Source organism: Sminthopsis crassicaudata, chromosome 1 (genome assembly GCF_048593235.1).
Source record: "Sminthopsis crassicaudata isolate SCR6 chromosome 1, ASM4859323v1, whole genome shotgun sequence".
Lineage (NCBI taxonomy): Eukaryota > Metazoa > Chordata > Mammalia > Dasyuromorphia > Dasyuridae > Sminthopsis > Sminthopsis crassicaudata.
In genome coordinates, this window is record NC_133617.1 from 406654833 (window position 1) to 406672382 (window position 17550).

At 33.8% G+C, this 17550-nt stretch overlaps 1 protein-coding gene across 1 annotated transcript in view; it reads right to left on the reverse strand.

Moving 5' to 3' along the window:
- Positions 1-847: 847 nt before the first annotated feature.
- GALNT12 (polypeptide N-acetylgalactosaminyltransferase 12) overlaps positions 848-17550 on the reverse strand; it is a 44945-nt gene continuing 28242 nt past the window's right edge. Inside the window, exons 6-10 of the mRNA XM_074280094.1 lie at positions 14316-14492; positions 12822-12953; positions 12530-12643; positions 9403-9549; positions 848-2767 (exon numbers count right to left, since the gene is read on the reverse strand). Of these exons, the coding sequence (XP_074136195.1) occupies positions 2630-2767; positions 9403-9549; positions 12530-12643; positions 12822-12953; positions 14316-14492 (708 nt within the window). The 3' untranslated portion in view covers positions 848-2629. The remainder of the gene's footprint in view (positions 2768-9402; positions 9550-12529; positions 12644-12821; positions 12954-14315; positions 14493-17550) is intronic.

Here is a 17550-nt window from a genome sequence, read left to right on the forward strand (position 1 = left end):
ATATCCTCTGCTGCCCTGTTGCTGAGGCGATTCCCTGATTCCATACTTTATGACCTCTATCAGAGTTCAGCAAATCTCATTCCTGAATCTGACTGAAAATTCCAATCTAAATCACTTCTTATCCCGATTAAATCTCAGAGAATTACCATAACTACCATTCCAATTCCCAGCAACAAAAATTTTGTGAAAGAAATTCTGCAACATTAAAAGAGTGAAGAGATAAAATTCCCTTAGAGCTTTGAATTGTAATGTCAGTGGAATTGAACAAAATGTGAAGGGTGATTTAAATGGAGTCATAAATAAAGAAATTATAGAAATTCATTTCAAATTTAAACATTTTTAAAAATAGATGAAGATGTAATTAAGGAAGTGATATCAAAAAATAGTGGAAGTGGCAAAAAAGAATAGATGAAGTAAAAAATGAGCAATTGAAAAAATAAAAGTGAGGAACAAGTGCAAAATATAGCACAAATGAACAAAGAAATAATGAATTTATAGGACAGAAAGAAGAAGAGGAAGGGGAAAATAAAAAGGGATAGAGGGAAAATAATTTAATAAGTACCAACTGTGGGTCATACATTGTGCCAAGAGCTTTGCAAATGTTGTTATCATGGATCTTCACAACAATTCTGTGAGGTAGGTGCTATTATCACTATTTTACAGGCAAGGAAACTGAGGCAGACAAGTTAAATGGAGTCAATAGCAAGTGACTGAAGCCACACTTGAATTCAGGTCTTCCTGATATTAGACTCAGTGCTTATCCACTACACCACCTAACAATACAGACAGGAAGTATTCTATGTTCTCTAAAGTAAAAAACAAAAAACAGAGTCACAGGTAGAAAAAAAAGTGTTTCAAACAAAGTCACAGAATCTTTAATAAATTTGGTATCAATGTCATCATCTTACATCTGATTGAATGAAAAATATCAGCAATTGCTTTGAAAGACTTCAATATTCAAAATAGCACACTTCATATTTACAAATTTCATTTTATTATCTTCAGCAAAACTATAGAAGTATATCTAGAATTTATATGAAAATCAAAACTAACTAGAGAAATAAAAACATTTAGAAAATAATTTCAGTAGCATTTGCTACAACTTTCAGAGTACTAAAATTAGTGTTCAGGTTTAAATGATCAATTATGTATTAAAATTTTATTTCTTAAACTAAGGTTTACCAAAAATTTTTATTGTATGTACATTTTTAAAAGTCACAGTAGTAATTAGTAGTAGTAAGGATGGTGAAGCCACATTAAAGCATTATTAAAAGTTTATTTTTTATGAAAGTTTATAGTAAGGTTATTGTTTCAAATGGTCAGTTTTAGGCAACATTAATAGAAGCACAGTGTCCTGAAAGAGTAATTGACAGCCCTATTATCCTAATCTCTGATCAAATCATATTTAGATTACTTGCTGGCTTCAGTTTGGAACCCAACATTGACAAACTAGAGTAACAGGATTGTTTCAGGTATCAAATGTATGTCATAGAAGAAATGGTTCAGATAAATTAGGGTGGGTTAGTCTAAAGAAGAAAAGAGTTAAGGGGGACATGATAGCTGTTTTTAAATATTTAAAGATATATTATGACTCCAGAAGCCATGACTAGAATCAAATGGGGTTGAATTAATAGGAAGGCAGCTTTCAACTCAGTAGAAGAAAAAATATCTTAACAATTATGATCATTTGAAAAAGGAATGAATTGCCTTATGAGGTAGTATTTAAGCAAAGGCTGAATAGTCATATTCCGGGAACATTATAGAGAACTTTTGGCTATTCAGCAAGAGTTTGGACATAATGCCCTTTAAAACTCTTATGATTCTAGGTATCATTGGTAAGAACTCTCTGGCTGTTGTTGACAGCTCAATAACATACAGACAGTTTTATTTAAAATAAGCTTTGAGTATCCCAGTGATATGAAGGAGCTATCATCCCTTTCCATATATGCAGCTTTTCTACAATTTCATGCACTAGGAAAATTCTACCAAAATATTAATCACTGCAATCTACAATACATGTGGGTTTTTTTTTTTGTTTTAACTGTGCAAATAGCTTAATATATGAAAAAATATCAATATTCAACCTCTACTTTATTTCTGGAAAAAAGGCACTATTATAGAATATAGGCAATACTAAAAAGTATTTGGTAGATAACTGCTTTTAAGTCACTGAATAAAAAGAATTATGTGCTTCTCTCTATGAAAATAGGCCATCTTGAAACAACAATAAAGCTTTTTAAATAAATAGTGCAAAGTTTAAGCTCTTCTGCTAATTCTCAAAAAAAATTCACACCTTGTAAAATTATTTCTTTATGAAAATATTGCTGTCAAGTTTTGCATGATAACCTCACATTGCACTGAACTCAGTAGCTATTGGCTACAAAGTCCTCCTGAGCACAATCATTGTCATACCTTACATATATACGATGTCTTATAGTCAGTTAAAAAGTCTTTCACATGTTTCCTTTGACCCTCACAACAACACTGCGAGGTAGGCTGAGCAAATATTCTTAAACTGAGATTCAGACATGAAGGGATTTGCGTAAAGTCACCTAATGGTGGAACTGGAACTGGAATTCAGACCTCCTGATCATCAGTCCATCATCTGGTTGGCTGGCACAGTAACATATTAACTTCTTTCTTTGAAGAACCATTTTTGATACTCTGAATTTGTACATGTTCTTAATAGTGGGGCTGGACTGCCATTAGAAGCATTTGGCTCAGCTTGCACACATTTCTTAGACTGTACATGGAATAAGGTTCCATCCTAGAAAGGATTGATAAAGAATTACTTTTTAATTGCATTATCAACACTTTATAAGAAGATGACTGTTTTCTCTTTAAATTATACTCAATTAGCCGAGCGAATATAATAAAGATGACAATACTCCCCAAACTAATCTATTTATTTAGTGCTATACCAATCAGACTCCCAAGAAACTATTTCAATGACCTAGAAAAAATAACAACAAAATTCATATGGAAGAATAAAAGGTCGAGAATTGCAAGGGAACTAATGAAAAAAAACTCAGAGGAAGGTGGTCTAAGTGTACCTGATCTAAAGCTATATTATATAGCAGCAGTCACCAAAACCATTTGGTATTGGCTAAGAAATAGACCGGTAGATCAGTGGAACAGATTAGATACAAAGGACAACCTAATCTTTGACAAACGCAAAGATTCCAACATTAGGGTTATGACAAACCCAAAGATTCCAACTTTAGGGATAAAAATTCATTATTCGGAAAAAACTGTTGGGAAAACTGGAAATTAGTATGGCAGAAATTAGATATGGATCCACACTTAACACCATATACCAAGATAAGATCAAAATGGGTCCATGATTTAGGCATAAAGAGGGAGATAATAAATAGATTAGAGGAACAGAGGATAATCTACCTCTCAGACTTGTGGAGGAGGAAGGAATTTATGACCAGAGGAGAACTAGAGATCATTATTGATCACAAAATAGAAGATTTTGATTACATCAAACTAAAAAGTTTCTGTACAAATAATACTAATGCAAACAAGATTAGAAGGGAAGTAACAAATTGGGAAAATATTTTTAAAAACAAAGATTCTGACAAAGGTCTCATTTCCAAAATATATAGAGAACTGACCTTAATTTATAAGAAACCGAACCATTCTCCAATTGATAAATGGTCAAAGGATATGAACAGACAATTCTCAGAGGAAGAAATTGAAACTATATCCACTCACATGAAAGAGTGTTCCAAATCATTACTGATCAGAGAAATGCAAATTAAGACCACTCTGAGATACCACTACACACCTGTCAGATTGGCTAAGATGACAGGAACAAATAATGATGAATGTTGGAGGGGATGTGGGGAAACTGGGACACTAATACATTGCTGGTGGAGTTGTGAAAGAATCCAGCCATTCTGGAGAGCAATCTGGAATTATGCCCAAAAAGTTATCAAACTGTGCATACCCTTTGACCCAGCAGTGCTACTACTGGGATTATATCCCAAAGAAATACTAAAGAGCAGAAAGGGACCTGTATGTGCCAAAATGTTTGTGGCAGCTCTTTTTGTTGTAGCTAGAAACTGGAAGATGAATGGATGTCCATCAGTTGGAGAATGGTTGGGTAAATTGTGGTATATGAAGGTTATGGAATATTATTGCTCTGTAAGAAATGACCAACAGGAGGAATACAGAGAGGCTTGGAGAGACTTATATCAACTGATGCTGAGTGAAATGAGCAGAACCAGAAGATCACTATACACTTCAACAACAATACTGTATGAGGATGTATGCTGATGGAAGTGGATATTTTCAACATAAAGAAGATCCAACTCACTTCCAGTTGATCAATGATGGACAGAGGTAGCTACACCCAGAGAAGAAACACTGGGAGGGGAATGTAAATTGTTAGCACTAATATCTGTCTGCCCAGGTTGCATGTACCTTCGGATTCTAATGTTTATTGTGCAACAAGAAAATGATATTCACACACATGTATTGTACCTAGACTATATTGTAACACATGTAAAATGTATGGGATTGCCTGTCATCGGGGGGAGGGAATAGAGGGAGGGGGGGATAATTTGGAAAAATGAATACAAGGGATAATATTATAAAATATATATATATAAAATAAAAAATAAAAAAATTAAAAAAATAAAAATATCTTAAAACATAAAAAAATAATAAATTATACTCAATTAACTTTTTAAAAGGATGATTTTAAATTAAAATTTCAAAATATTCATAACATTATTTGAAATAAGAAAAAAAGTGGAGGGGCAGCTAGGTGGCACAGTGGATAGAGCACCAGCCTTGAATTCAGGAGGACCCGAGTTCAAATCTGGTCTCAGACACTTAACACTTCCTAGCTGTGTGACCCTGGGCAAGTTACTTAACCCCAGCCTCAAAAAAAAAAAAAGAAAGAAAGAAAGAAAGAAAAAGAAAAAGAAAAAAAGAAAAAGAAAAAGAAAAAGAAAAAAGCTGGAGAAAAAGACCAGTGACAGGGGGATGACCAAATAAATTATCATAAATGAATGGAATATAATATTATTGCATAGTAGGGAATAATGAATATGAAAAATTCAGAAAACTATGGAAAGATGTATGAAAAATATATACTAAAGAAAGAAGAGCCAAAAGAACAATTTAAAAATAATGCAAATTAGGTCAACATGGAGAGGCAGTGAACCTCTAGAATATCAATCAAAAATTATTTACTTTAAGTTACTTGAAGCTATGAAGGCAGATATAGGGTATGCTCACCTTTATTCTGAGAATTTCACTTTAATGTAAGGTGAGGAAATATGAAAATAGAAAGTTTGAAGGCCAATCTACACACTAGTGTAGGTTCCAAATTAAGGAACTGACTGATAGATGCTTAAGTGTGGCTATAAGCTAATATGCTTGTATCTCAGCTGCATGTTAAATTTACTCTACCTAGTTCCAGGGCTAGGACTCAATAGGAAGAAGTTAACAGGGAGACATAGTTCGACTCAGTAGAGGAAAGAATTTCCTAACAATAATTGTTGCTGAAAAATGGAATGAATTGCAGTGGGATAGTAGCAAGATTCTCATCAAAGAATGTATTCATGCAGAGAGGCAACAGATGCTGCTGGAGTAAGTCTCAGGAAGGGGATTACTCAGACTTTGTGAAATGGGAAAATGACTTTCTATTGCCAAAATAAAAGATTGCCTAGTTCCAGATGGATTTGTCTCTCAAGGGGGTACAATCCAATGCACCTGAAAAAACTTGGTGAAATATAACATGATGGATGTCAGAAAACAGAGAAAAGCAAAAGAAGAGTAACATCAATTTAATGCAATGCTAAAAGGATCTCAGTAGCCATCCAGGTCTATGCTATACATGGAAGGAGCGTCTACTTCAACATACCTGCAATCCTCCTAAATGTTCCTAAGGAAGTAGAACCCACCAACTTTTGAGGAAACCTATTCTACTTTTAGACAGCTCAGATTGTTAGGAGGTAATGTCAAGGCAGATTTTGATTTCTGCAAGTCTTATATCTTTTCCCCAATGAAAGCATTATGAATAACTGAAGTTAGCTATCCTCTCCCTTCAGGCCAAATATCCCCAATTTCTTCAGTACATCCTCATAGAAGATGGACATATGGTTAATAGCCCTTCACTATTCTGGTTGCAATGCTTGGGACATTCTGCAGATTATCAATACCTTTCTTAAACTCTGGTACCCAGAGTAATCCCTACACTCAGTGAGCCCACATTCTATTGAAGGGAAGCACCAAGATAAAGATTTTTAAAGTAAATACGAAGTATTGCAGGGTAAACAGTACACCTTGAATTGAATAACATTCAATAATACTCAAGGAATCAGGTAATATTCCTCTAAGAGGAACCTGAGTTAGGTTTTGAGAAAATTAGGAATTCTACTAGAAAGAGAGGAGAAGAATATTTCAGTCATAGGATCTGTGAAAAAGCAAAGCTGGGGGCAGCTAGGTGGTGCAGTAGATAGAGCACCAGCCTTGAATTCAGGAGGACCTGAGTTCAAATCTGGTCTCAGACACTTAACACTTCCTAGCTGTGTGACCCTGGGTGAAATAAAGAAAGAAAGAAAGAAAGAAAGAAAGGAAGGAAGGAAGGAAGGAAGGAAGGAAGGAAGGAAGGAAGGAAGGAAGGAAGGAAGGAAGGAAGGAAGGAAAGAAGGAAGGAAGGAAGGAAGGAAGGAAGGAAGGAAGGAAGGAAGGAAGGAAGGAAAGAACCCAGATTGAAAGGCAAAAGAATAATAATCCTAGAGAGAACAGGAGCCATTGACATTTCTTAAGTGACATGACATTTCAGACACACAGTTCAGGAACAAGATTAAAAAGGCTGGAGACAAAAGGAGGGAAACAATAGAAACAAAGTAAATACATCTATAGGACAATGCAGAGGAGGAGAAATGCTCTTCAAGAATCGTGTTCTACACTCAATGTGGGTATAGTAATCTATCTTACCATGCAAGAAAGTGAGAGGAGGGAGTGGTCAGAAGCAAAACTCTTTTGAAAAGAGACAGGGTAAAAGGGGAGAGAGAATAGAATAAACAGGGGGGAAGATACAGTTAGCAATAATAATTGTGAAAATAATTTTGAAGCAAATTTATAAAAAAAAAAAAAAAGAGCCATTTCCCAATTGATAAATAATCAAAAGAGACAAAACAGTTTTCAGATGAATTAATCAAGCTATTTGTAACCATAAAAATTCTCTAACTCACTACTGATTAAAGAAATGCAAATTAAAACAATTCTGAAATACTACCATATACCTATTAGATTGGCTAATGGACCAAAGGGGTAAAATGACAAATGTTGGAGGTTATGTGGAGAAAATGAGGCATTAATGCATTGTTGGTAGAATTGTGAACTTATTCAGTCCTTCTGTAGAGCAGTTTAGAATTATGCCCAAAGGTCTACAAAATCATGCATAACCCTTTGAAAAATCTAACAATACTATTACTAGGCATATATTTGAAAAGAGAGTTTAAAAAAGAAAAAAGGTCTATGTGTATAAAAAAATTGTAGCAGTTCTTTTCTTTTCTTTTTTTTTTAATATTTTAATAGTTTTTATTTACCAGATATATGCATAGGTAATTTTACAACATTGACAATTGCCAAACCTTTTGTTCTAATTTTTCCCCTTCTTCCCCCCCTTCCAGATGGCAGGTTGACCAATACATGTTAAATATGTTAGAGTATAAATTAAATACAATATATGTATACATGTCCAAACAGTTAAACAACTGTACAAAAAGAATCGGATTTTGAAATAGTGTACAATTAGCCTGTGAAGGAAATTCAAAATGCAGGTGGATAAAATTAGAGGGATTGGAAATTCTATGTAGTGGTTCATAGTCATCTCCCAGAGTTCTTTCGCTGGGTGTAGCTAGTTCAGTTTATTACTGTTCAGTTCATTACTGATTTGTTTCATCTTATTGTTGAAAATGGCCACATCCATCAGAATTAATCATCATATAGTATTGAAGTATATAATGATCTCCTGGTCCTGCTCATTTCACTCAGGATCAGTTCATATAAGTCTCTCCAGGTCTTTCTGAAATCATCCTGTTGGTCATTTCTTACAGAACAATAATATTCCATAATATTCATATACCACAATTTATTCAGCCAATCTCCAATTAATGGGCATCCATGTAGTTTCCAGTTTCTGGCCACCACAAAGAGGGAGCAGTTCTTTTCTTAAGACAAAGAGTCAGAAATTGAGGGGATGCCCATCATTTGGGAAATGGGTGATTAAATTATAGTGTGATTATGATGAAATACTATTATTCTCTGGTAAATGATGAGCAGCATAATTTTAGAAAAACCTGGAAATCCTCCATGAGTTCACACAAAGTGAAATGTACTGTGTACAAAAAGTAATAGCAACATTGTAGGATGATCAGCTGTGAATGACTCAGTAATAGAATGATCCAAGATTTCTCTAAAGGACTTATGATGAAAAATGCTATCCAAACCTAGAGAAAAAACTGATTGTCTTAATATGGATAGAAATATACATTCTTTTTTACTTTTTTTGGAGGATTTTTTTTGGGGGAGGGAGATCTATGTTTTCTTTCGCAACATGACTTTTATGGAAATGTTTTATATAACTTCAAATGTGCCTTCTCTATGGAAAAGATTGCGAGAAGGAATGGAGGAAGATGAAGGGAGAGAATCTAAAATTCAAAGTTTTTTAAACAAATGTTAAAAATTGGGGAAAATAAAATTCCAAATGCAAATAAAGAAAAAAAAAAAGAATGTTCTATTTGGACTCAATAACACTAGCACTAGGGCTATATCTCAAGAACAGCAAAGGAAGAAGGAGAATTATCCATATGCCCCAATATTTTTATATTATCTCTTTTCACAATAACAAGGAACTAAAAATTACAGTAATTCCCATCAATTGGGGAAATGGATATACTTATTAAGGTATAATGAGTAAAAATTGAATACTATTGCACTAAAGGACACAATGGGAGGGATAGCTTCAATAGAACCCAGGAAGACTTGTATAAACTAATGCAGGCTAAAATGAGAAAAACACTGAGTGAAAAATTTATGTGAGAGCAAAACTATAAAAACAATGTTGACCAACCATGATTCCAGAAGACTGATATGAAATGTCCTGCCCACATCAAGAGGTAATGAATTCAAGGTGCAGAATAAGAAATATATTTTTTCAGACGTGGCCAAGATACAAATAATAGAGGAATTGTTTGGGCACTAATTAATTTAGATCATCCTTGAGTACTTTCTAACTCCAGGATTCTTTACTATGACTAACTATCTCTCACAGATATTTTTGTGGTCCAAAGTATAAATGATATTTTATGTTAATATAATCACTTGGAAACAATGGTACTGGAATAGATTAGGATCCTAAAAAAATATACCTACCTCTTTAAAAATAAATTTCTGATTTTCTGGGGCATTTTTATAACAGAGATGCATGGTCAGATGATCAGTGCCTACATCAACAGCTACACAGGCTTCTGGTTGGCGGGTGTTATATCGTAGTTCACCATGTGAAGTATATTCAAAAAACTATGAAAATGAGACATGAAACAAATAATTAGATTATACAAACATAAGAAATGAATATAAAATCTGATAAATAAAATGTTTTTTTAAATGTATTAATCACTCTTTTAAATGTATTAATATACTCTACATTTTTTGTACATAGTAGGAACTTAATAAATACTTGTGGACTAAATAGTCTGGCTCATGGGAGGAAAGGGAAACTTCTAGGAAGGAACTATCTCCTCTAAGAAGCTGGGCTGAATCCTAAGAGTTTAAACTGATCAACAGAATTTCATAGAGTTTCAGAGAAAAGTTTTGCATTTTAGTCATAAAGTTTTAAAGTAATAGTCAACAAGCATTTATTAGGTATCTATTATATGCATAGGAGATAACAAAGATAAAATGAAACAATGATGATATTATATAAGATCATATATATTCATCTCCTCATTTATCTGTAGTATCTCCCCACCTCCAATGCTTCTAGTTTATTTACTTGGATCATATCACAAAAAAACAATGATGCTTTCATATTTCACAAATGGGATAATCTTCTTTGCCTGTAATTCAAGATCTTAATACTCTAGCAAAATTCTGTTTTCATTTTATTTATCTCTACTCCTCAACATAAGCCCTCTAATTTTACATTCTGAACCACACTCAAAGCAAGATTATCTAGCTATCCATCCCCAATTTGAGCACTCTAGCTATGTGTTAAAGATGGCCAAATCAGGAGGGGCCATGATAGAGCTTTCCTGTGACTAAAAGGACAAGAAGTTACTACAATAAAAATACTAAAGCTTTGGAGAATTAGGTTGACTTAGATTATGGGTTTATAACTTAGGAACCAAGGGCAGCTAGGTGGCACAGTGAATAAAATGCCAGGTCTGAAGTAAGGAATTCTCTTCTTCCTGAACTCAAATCTGGCCTCAGATACTTTCTAGCTATGTGACTCAGGGCAATTCACTTAATTCTGTTTGCCTCAGTTTCCTCATCTGTAAAATGAGCTGGAGAAGAAAATGGCAAATCACTTCAGTATCTTTACAAAAAATAACATAAACAAAATAAAAAACAACAAAAAGGTTAACTCCATAAGGGATCACATAATTGAATATGGATGGGGGTTGAAAAATTTCAATTTATTATCAGTAAGTCTTTGATTTGCATACTTATTTTGTATACCTATAAACCCAGGATCATGTAAAAATTTCTCGGGCAAAAAGGGGTTTGCCCAAAAAAGCTTAAAAAGTCCTGTAGACCTGGAACCAAAAACAAACAAACAGATTTTTAATTTGTTGTTGCTTCTTTCCCAGCTCAAATTTCTTGTCCTCTATCTCCAAGGAGGATTTGGCAGTTTTCTATCCACTGGCACCTGTCTAGGGAGGGGAATAACCATATTGTCAAATTGCAGACAAGATGATTTCTCTAGCTCATTCATCACAGCTCTGTGCAATTCCAGATGATCTTCCAGCAGGGGGAGCCAAGGTATGAGGCTAGATATAAATGTCAAGGTTGGAATGAGCCTTGACCTCCACACTGCTTATCTGGAAAAACTCTGTGTTTTTGAAATTCAAGAAGGAAAAAAAAAAAAAAATCCAGAATCCAAAACACTAGGTCTTGCAGCAGAGGAATTAATAAGTATTGATCAGGACCTTTGACATACAAACTAACCACAACCCAGAATCCCTTCTCCGCTTATTCTCTTGTGTGGTTTTGGGAAATCAATTCATTAACAGAGGTGATTTATCAAATACTTACAGTGTACAGAGCACCATGCTGAGAGTTCTGAATACAAATACAATGAAAGAAACAATCTCTACTTGCAAGAAGCTTATATACTAATGGGGAGGAGGAAGGATGTGTGTATGTATGCGTGGGAGCTGGCACACACATACACAATTACTTTCAAAAAATGAAACATAGATAAATACAAAGTAGCTGAATACAAATTGATTTGGAAAGGACGGCTGCTGAAAGGATCAGAAAGTCTTCATGCAAAAGGTGGTGCTGGAATTGTGTTTTTAAGGGAGTAAAGCATCGTATACGGAAGGGAGGGCATTCCAGGTGTGGAGAGAAGAGATATGTGCAATGAGACTGGAACTTTCCTGGGACTCCTTCTTATTTAAAAAAATTACTTAATTAATTAATTAATTAATTTAAAAAAAGAGCTAAGTGAAATTCCAAGAAAGGGCATTGGTCCTTTGTCTTTTTTTGGCTGGATTCAGCTACAGACCTTAATTATAATTTGTAATCATTGGAGTTGGAAAAGACTTTAAAAGTCTCCTGTTTTACAAATGAAGACACTGATGTTTGTGACGTGTTCTAGATAGAGGAAATCAGAATTCAACCCAAGCCTTATGATTTCAGATTCAGTACTCTTTTTATTCTTCCCAAAAATAAAGGACCATGATTTATAACTGTAATTTCAAAAAAAAAAAGAAGCAAAATGAATCCTGATGTAGACTAACAGTCCATCATTTTTCTCTCCTAGTAAGTAAAGTCAGAAACAAGGTTGCTATTAATTGCCAGTGGTCACTTTGTCCTCCAGGAAGAGTCGTGGTTGCAAAGAAAAATCTAAAATGGGCAAAAGGAATAAAGCCGGGGGCTTGTAGGATGCATAACTTGAATTATATCCTAGATTTAAGCAACAGGAGTAAAATTGGGTCCAACAAATTTCAACTACAATGTGAAATATTAGAGAAAGTATTCAAAAAGCTCTGCCACTAGCGTATGTGAGTCTGAATTAGATGACTTCTCTGGGTCTCTGTTTCAGCACTTACAAAATTAGGATACTAGTGCCACTTCCCTCAAAGTATTGTTGTTGTAAGCATTTAATAAGATAACAAAAATAAGTGAAACTATTTGGAAGTCAAGGAAAATGGGATATTATTACAAAGGTGGTCCATCTACAAACACACTTTTTTAATTCAACTAAAAAGAAAATGTGATCAGTATTCAAATACTATCCATCCTAAATGAAATGCTGATGAAAAAAACTCACCTGGTTCTGTCCCATTCCATGACAGAGATAAAGAATGACTTGGTTTCCTGTTATTTCATTTTCACTAGGAGGATTATAGTCAAAACAATAATCTGCCATTCCTCTGTTTATCAACTAAATAAAAGAATAAATAGAAATATTTTAAACATAGGTATATCAGTCTACCCACATATCCATGTAATCAACGAAACCTCTTTAATATTCCCAGATTACTATCATCATTATAATTATTATTAAGAAAAAAGAAAGATCTAGACAATAGGAGACATCTTTAACCACAGAGTCTATTTACCATTCCAAAGTAGCCAGGTCTATCTTCAGGAATGTGAAGTTCTGGATATACATTCTCTAGGAACCATCTGAAATCCTTACATTTAAGCTTAGCACGAAGTTCTTTCCTCTCTGTTATATCTCCATATGGTTCCTCAGGGAAAAAAAAGAAATCAATCAATTTTGGAATTTAGCCTTCTATATTAGCTTAATTAGATGTTACCAATAAATTTACACCCTTACCTATCTCTAACCTAACCTTAACTCCAGAGTAAGTCCACTTCTTCTATGAAGCCCTTGATCACTTCAACCCATAATAATCGTTTCTTTCTCTTAACTCACAACACTTTGGGGCTAGAACAAACTTCAACACAACACCATTGGAATCAATTACATGCATTCCTTCAGCACTTGCTGTGCTGCTAAATGACTGTATTCTGCAGTACATTTTATTAATGTGAATCCAATGAATTTTAAAAATTTTTTTCAGAGGAAAAATTTATTGCTATTAAAGGAAATTCAATTGCTAGTCAATAAATTCAAGAAATTGAAACAACTAAACTAAATTTTGCATAAAAATACAAATTATTTTAACATGAGACACAAAATGGAGATATTAGTGTGTCTCTAAGCATATTGAAGATATCCCATGCACATGCCTAGTTGTATTGCCTTGTTATTTAGCTCTTATACTGGTGTTAACTTTTCTTTTTTTCAGTTTTCAATTTACATTTTCATTTTTATTGAGTTTTAAGTTCTACAAAGAAAAGGATCATTTATTGTACTTTTTATATGTCCAATTATATTTAATAAAATGCTGTGTACATAACTGAAACTCAACAAATATTGGGTATATGAATGACTTGTATATAAGGTATAGCAAACAGAGCACTTGATCGATCAATCACCCCTTTAGTTGGGTTTGGTAGAAAAAGAGTCTATAGATAGAGACAAAAGGACATCATACCTAGAAATAAAACATAGAGCAATGCAGCTTATAATAAGAAGAATAGAATAGAAGAACTACACTTTTGTTGACCCCATTATCAAGAGAAAAATCTAAGACTGAGAAGAGACTGTTCTTTTTTCCTTTCAGTCATATCCAACTCTTTGTGACTCCATTTGGGGTTTTCTTGGCAAAGATACTAGAGTTGTTCACCATTTTTTTATTCAGCTCATTTTACAAAAAAGGAAAGTGAGGCAAACAAGGTGATGTAATTTGCCTGGGATCATATAACTAATAAATGTCTGAGGTCACATTTGAATTCCTGACCTAGGCCTGGCATTCTTATCTGCTGTGCCACCTAACTGCCCTGCCAAGATTAGGAGACAATCCTAATTCAGCCTCAGTAAGCAGCAAATTATCTTGAGGACAGCTGAGGTAATGAGTCATAAAAAGGGAGGCAGAGATGAGGAGGAAGACATCATTCTTCAACATGGCATCAATGGAGAAAAAGGCAAGATGAAATTGATTCTTATTCGGTTCATCGCACAAGAATTCAAGTTACAAACTCACCTTACGTGCATGCATATTTCGATGATAATAAATTTCTTTATATTCATCCATCCAGACTTCAGCAGCACGAACACTATTAGCCAGAGCCTTGCTCCGTGAATAAGGAGCTTGCTTAGGGAAGACATGACCTACGTGAGAACAAGGATGGATCTCAAGACTTCCTCCACACTGCCAGATCTAAACATATAACATTGGTGGTGAATCATAGGTCAGCATGCACCATAAGGATACTATACATAGTAATATGTAAAGTAAACACCTCATTTTCACCTTCTCCTAAATATTCTAATAAACACACACACACACACAGAGTGCTGTAGTCACTCTCCTGAATCTGCTTACTTTACCAATATCAGTTCATTGCTTTAAAATATAATTTATTTTTTAAACATTGTATGGCTTTTCTTTTAAATAGCATGTTTATGGGAAGCAGAAAACTGGGGGAAATGTTTTTCATTCAAGAGTTCTGATAAAGGTCTCATTTTTAAATTACTATTAATCAGAGAAATGCAAATTAAGAAAACTCTGAGATACCACTACACACCTGTCAGATTGGCTAAGATGACAGGAAACGATAATGATAAATGTTGGAGGGGATGTGGGAAAACTGGAACACTAATACATTGTTGGTGGAGTTGTGAAAGAATCCAGCCATTCTGGAGAGTAATTTAGAACTACACCAAAGGGTTATCAAATTGTGCATACCCTTTGATTCTACAGTGTCTCTACTGGGCTTATATCCCAAAGAGATCTTAAAGGAGGGAAAGGGACCCACATGTAGAAAAATGTTTGTGGAAGCCCTCTTTGTAGTGTCAAGAAATTGGAAACTGAATGGATGCCCATCAATTGGAGAATGGCTGAATAAATTATGGTAGATGAATGGCATGAAATATTATAGTTCCATAAGAAACAAGTAGCAGGATGATTTCAGAGAGACCTGGAGTGATTGACAGGAACTGATGCTAAGCGAAGTGAATAGAACCAATAGAATATTGCACAGCAACAACATGATTATATGTTGATCAATTCTGATAGATATGGCTCTTTTCAACAATGAGGGGATGTGACCTACTAAAGGTTACAAAGATAAGTGTCAGATGTGGGGTTTGAATACACACCTTTCTTGAGGAAATAGGATAGCAAGAAGAGTAAAAATAATTGACAATTAAAACAGGCTTTTCAGAAGGGCCAACAGAACTGAGGTAACAAGAAGAACTACTTTATTTATTCTTCTTAACAAATATATTAATCATGAAAAATAGCATTTACATAACACTTCTCATATGCCAGGCTCTCTGTTAAGCACTTCACAAATATCATTTCATTTGACTCTCATAATAATCTTGTAAAGTTGGTACTATGATTATCCCCATTTTACAGATAAGGAAACTGAGGCAGCAGATAAGTAACTTGCCAAAGATCACTCAGCTAGTAGATCTTTGAACCTGGATTTGAACTCAGGTCTTATTGATTTTAGACCCAATGCTTTCTCTATTATGCTACCTAGCTAAATATAAATAATCACAATGGTCAGCTGCATGATTTTTTTTTGCTTAAGTTTGAATCAGAAGTTTTTATTCTTCAAATTTATTCCTGTCTATGCTTTTAAGGTTTGTCTTGTTTTTTCTTCATTTCTTAGTAAAGTTTCTTTTAAAAAATTCCAAGCATAATTCAGCTGACTTAAGAAAAAGTTTTTTTTTCCCAAGGAAATACTAAAGAAGGGAAAGGGACCTGTATGTGCCAAAATGTTTGTGGCAGCCCTTTTTGTAGTGGCTAGAAACTGGAAAATGAATGAATGCCCATCAATTGGAGAATGGTTGGGTAAATTATGGTATATGAATGTTATGGAATATTATTGTTCTGTAAGAAATGATCAACAGGAGGAATACAGAGAGGCCTGGAAAGACTTACATCAACTGATGCTGAGTGAAACGAGCAGAAATAGGGGATCATTATACACTTCAACAATGATACTGTATGAGGATGTATTCTGATGGAAGTGGATATCTTCAACATAGAGAAGAGCTAATCCAGTTCCAATTGATCAATGATGGACAGAATCAGCTACATCCAGAAAAGGAACACTGGGAAATGAGTGTAAACTGTTAGCATTTTTTGTTTTTCTCCTCAGGTTATTTTTACCTTCTGAATCCAATTATTCCTTTGCAACAACAATAACAACAACAAAATTCGGTTCCGCACATATATATTGTACCTAGGATATACTATAACATATTTAATATGTATGGGAATGCCTGCCATCTAGGGGAGGAGGTGGAGGGAAGTAAGGGAAAATTCAGAACAGAAGGGAGTACAAGGGATAATGTTGTAAAAAAAAGTTATAATTATAAAATTAATTTTAAAAAAAAGAAAAAAAAGTTTTTTCTACACTTAGATAAATATAGAAAATAGGGAATAGCACACTCATACAGATTGGGTGTGATCATAAGAATATTCAAAAACAGCTCTAGAGCCAGCAAAGATATTTTAGACTTGCAAGGCCCAGAAAAGTTAGGACCAGCTATCTGTAACTATTACAACCTCTCCTTGCCTGGCTGACTTAATTATATTACATAATGAGTTGTATATCAAACATAGCATTTTTATGATTTTTTAGAATTCAGAGTTAATCATTATGAATATCAGTTATTGTACCATGATGCAATACAATGTTGCCATTCTGGACTACTTGGGCATAATCTTTGCTTACCTCTACACTAAAAAACCCTGAATTATTGTTCTCCAAGTTTTACATTAGCTTTTTATACTTTTTAAAATGGTTTTTCTATCTCCTCTCTTGAAAAATACCTCCAAATTATTAGAAAGCTACAATTAAGTCTTACCAAAATTGTTATTACTTTACTGTTTTACAATATTGCTATCTCCCCAAAAATCCTGAATAATAGAAAGGAAGAAAGAAAAATAAACAAATAAACATACACTCATATGTATATATACTCTTTATTTATAGAGAGGAGATGGATGAAAAAGGAAGGAAAAAAGAAAGCTAACAAAAACAAAAATTATGATAAAAGAGAATAAACTAACATCTTTTTAAACTTTCTATCTTAAATAGTATATGAATTTCTAGTTTAAATGAGGAAAACATTTTAAAATTGAAATGAAATTTGAAATAATAGTGGTTTTACTTTGCACCTGACAAATTGGCCAAAAAAAAAAAAAAAGATAAAAGATGGAAATAGTTGGTGTTGAATAGGATGCAGGAAGACAAAAA